Source organism: Ailuropoda melanoleuca, chromosome 6, assembly GCF_002007445.2.
Source record: "Ailuropoda melanoleuca isolate Jingjing chromosome 6, ASM200744v2, whole genome shotgun sequence".
NCBI lineage: Eukaryota > Metazoa > Chordata > Mammalia > Carnivora > Ursidae > Ailuropoda > Ailuropoda melanoleuca.
In genome coordinates, this window is record NC_048223.1 from 91,471,815 (window position 1) to 91,474,782 (window position 2,968).

At 62.0% G+C, this 2,968-nt stretch overlaps 1 protein-coding gene across 3 annotated transcripts in view; it reads left to right on the forward strand.

Moving 5' to 3' along the window:
* Nucleotides 1-2,968, forward strand: part of CXCL12 (C-X-C motif chemokine ligand 12) — a 17,237-nt gene that overhangs the window by 1,723 nt on the left and 12,546 nt on the right. The window contains exon 1 of one of the 3 annotated variants that reach the window (XM_034662876.1): nt 135-295. The exons of 1 other annotated variant lie outside the window; for it this stretch is intronic. In XM_034662876.1, the coding sequence (XP_034518767.1) occupies nt 235-295 (61 nt within the window). In that variant the 5' untranslated portion in view covers nt 135-234. Of the gene's footprint in view, nt 1-134; nt 296-2,968 lie in introns of those variants that run through there. One more of the 3 variants, XM_034662875.1, reaches the window with a different exon arrangement.

Genomic DNA, 2,968 nt, shown 5'->3' on the forward strand with positions numbered 1-2,968 from the left:
GGGGGCGGAGAGGGGACAGGAGGGGCGGCCGTGTGGGAGGGGGACGCGCGCCCAAGCCCCCCACTGCCGCCCGGCTGCCGCTCCGGGCCCGCCCCTCGCCGCGCGCCCCGCCCCACCCCGCCCCGCTCTCGCCTCTAAAGTGCCCGGCGCGCGCCTCCCGCCGCCGCACTTTCACTCTCCAACGCCGCGTTCGCTCCGCGTCCCTTCTGAGTCCGCCAGCCGCCCCCCGGTGCCATGAATGTCAAGGTCGTCGTCGTGCTGGCCATCGTGCTGGTCGCGCTGTGCCTCAGCGACGGTGAGTGCGCTCGGCAGCGGAGGCGTAGGCGCCGGGCTCCGTGCGGGACCGCGGCTCCTCTGCCCGCGCTGCCCCGAGTGAACCCAGTTCGCGCCGCTTTGCACAGGGGAGGTCGAGGCAGTCCCCTTCGCGGGGCGCGCTCCCTCGGGGTGCGGCGCTCGAAGCCCCAAGCGTAGCAGCAAGCGTAGCAGCCACCACCCGCGCTGAAGCTTCGCGTTCCGCAGCGGGGCTCGGGTCCGGGACGGTGGGCGGCCGCCAGACTCGGGTCCCGCAGGATCGCTGGCTGCAAGCGCGCCAGAAGGGCGGGGGAGCAGAGCGGAGTAGAGGGCTGCTGGCGCCGGGGGTGGCGCGCCCACCCTCCCCCAGCCCGTGCCCTCCAGCGTGCGGCTCGGTTTCTCGAGGCGAAGGGACTCCGAAGCCCCGCTGCGCCGGGTGCGGGAGATGCGAGTGCGAGAGAGCGTTTCGCCAAGCCTGTCTCGCGTCGCGACGCGCGGGTGGTGGCAGTGCGGTCGGGCGCTGCTGCGCCGCGTCCCCTCTAGGCGATGCCGCCCCTCTTTCCGCACCCACCCTACCAAGGCTTCGCCGGCGAGCCAAACAGAGCAGCTGTCGAGTTTGCGCCGCCCGCCCGGCCGCGCTTCTGCACAGCTCCGCGCTCCGCAGCGACGCGGCGAACCCGGGCGCGCGTCCAGCCTGCTTCCTGGCCTCTTCCCGGGGCCACCGAAGAGAGGCCCAGGGGCCGCCAGGGTCGCTCATGCTCCTCCCCTGCCCCCCAAACACACCTGCAGGCTGGCGCCTTTGTCGCCAGCCAAGCCATCGCTCTTACTCCAGAATGAGCGCGGCAGCAAAGTTCAATCTCCAAGGCCTTAGGCCACTGGAAAGGTGGTGTCCTGTTTCACTGGGAGAGGGAGAGCGTTTTTTTTTTCTTTTGAAGCTTAAGAGAAACCTCGCTGTCCTGTCACAGGACACCACTGCTGCAAACCAAAATAAACTGTTGTCTTTAAACATACAAAACAAGCCATGTTAGCCAGGCCACGCTGTCCTTTCTTGGCTGCGAAGTTGCCAACAACCCTTGCAAAGGGCTGAAGGACTCTTGGAGCCGCCGTGGTCCAGGCAGGGCCTGAGTGAGCCCAGGCAGCCCTAGGCTGGCTTCCAGCCTCCAGCCCCCCTCTGCATCCTTGCAGGCGGTGGACTGGAAGTCAGCTTGGGTAAGGTGGGACCTGAATGTGTCTGGGCCAGGCAGCAGGGCCTGGACTACCAGGGACTCATAGCCGACTGCCTGGGAGTGTTTTTTAAAAGTGTAGCAAGTTAACCGGCACCTGGGTGGCTCCACTGGTTGAACATCAGACTCTTGACCTCAGCTCAGGTCTTGATCTCAGGGCTGTGAGTTCGATCCCGGAGTCGGGGGGAAAATGTAACAAGTTGCTGGGCAGAGCTGCAGAGGGACTAGATGGAAGGTAATTCGGATTTTACCGCCTAGCTGAAAAAGCATGTGAGGTTGAGTCTCCCCACTGACCCCCTAGGTCATGGGGGACAGTCTGGTTTGAGCATGAACAATTGAGTGTCTGGCGAGTGTATACCTCATACACCTCTCTAGGGAAATGGTGCTGCCCCCCCCATCTCAGGGGAGCTGCAGAAAGGGTGGGAATGCTGGGACCCACCCAGGTCATTGAGTCCTAGGCATAGCTAACCTGGAAGGAGCACAGAGGGAATGGGGGTGTCATTAGCAGACTCATCCTAACCCTGGGAAGGGTTGGTTGCTTGTCTCTCTGAGTTGCCCTCTTGGCAGCCAAGTGGCCAGGACAGGATTCTGGGCTCGAGGCCGGCCGGTCTGCTTCTCCTTGCATTCATAGGCTGGAATGTACTATTTGACCTTCTGGAGCCTGTGTGCCCATACTGAGTTCCAAAGCTGCCCTTGGAGACACCCTTGTTCAGAGCCAGGCTTGGGCTCCTGCCCTCCTTCCACTGGCTGACCTCAGCCAAGCAGCTGGGCCCCTGCATGCCCTGGGCTTTCAGGGGTTACATCCAGGATGGGCTCTTGGAACTGCTCTTGAACAGAACGAAGTTCACCAGCTCCCAACCCTGTAACATCTAGGCCAATCAGGTGTCTCGCCTACACAGAGTCACATCCAAACCAGTTGGAGAAGTTAGTAATACTGACAGAAAGCTGGAGGAGACGACAGAGGTGGACAGAGCACTGTGTCCTCTTGGTAAGAGCCCTTGGGGCTCTGTCACTTTAAAAAACCTGTTGAAATTCCCCACTTGACAGTCAGGCAATGGGGTCCTGGGAGCTGGAATAAGAATTGCCTTTGAAGGAAATGGATAATCCCAGGGGGTAGAGGGGGGAAAAGAAGAGAAGAGAAAGCCTGTGTTTTGAGCTCAGAATCAGCTCTGATTTCTGGCCTGATCTCCACTGCTTGGTAAGCAGAGCCAGAACTGCTTCCCCGACCCAGGAGAGCGGCAGCCCCCACCGCCGAAGCACTCACACTGTGTACCTTTCAGCTTGCTGCCGAAGTAGGCTTGGGACCCGTCCTGTGTCACCACCCAAGCCCAGTTCTGCAGTCTCTACTCAGCTTAGGAGGACCCAAGAGAATTCCAGGGAACCTGGAGGCGGGCCACTCAGAGGGGAGACTTTCAGCTTTTCCTTTACCCAGACCACTCAGCCCCCAGCCCCCA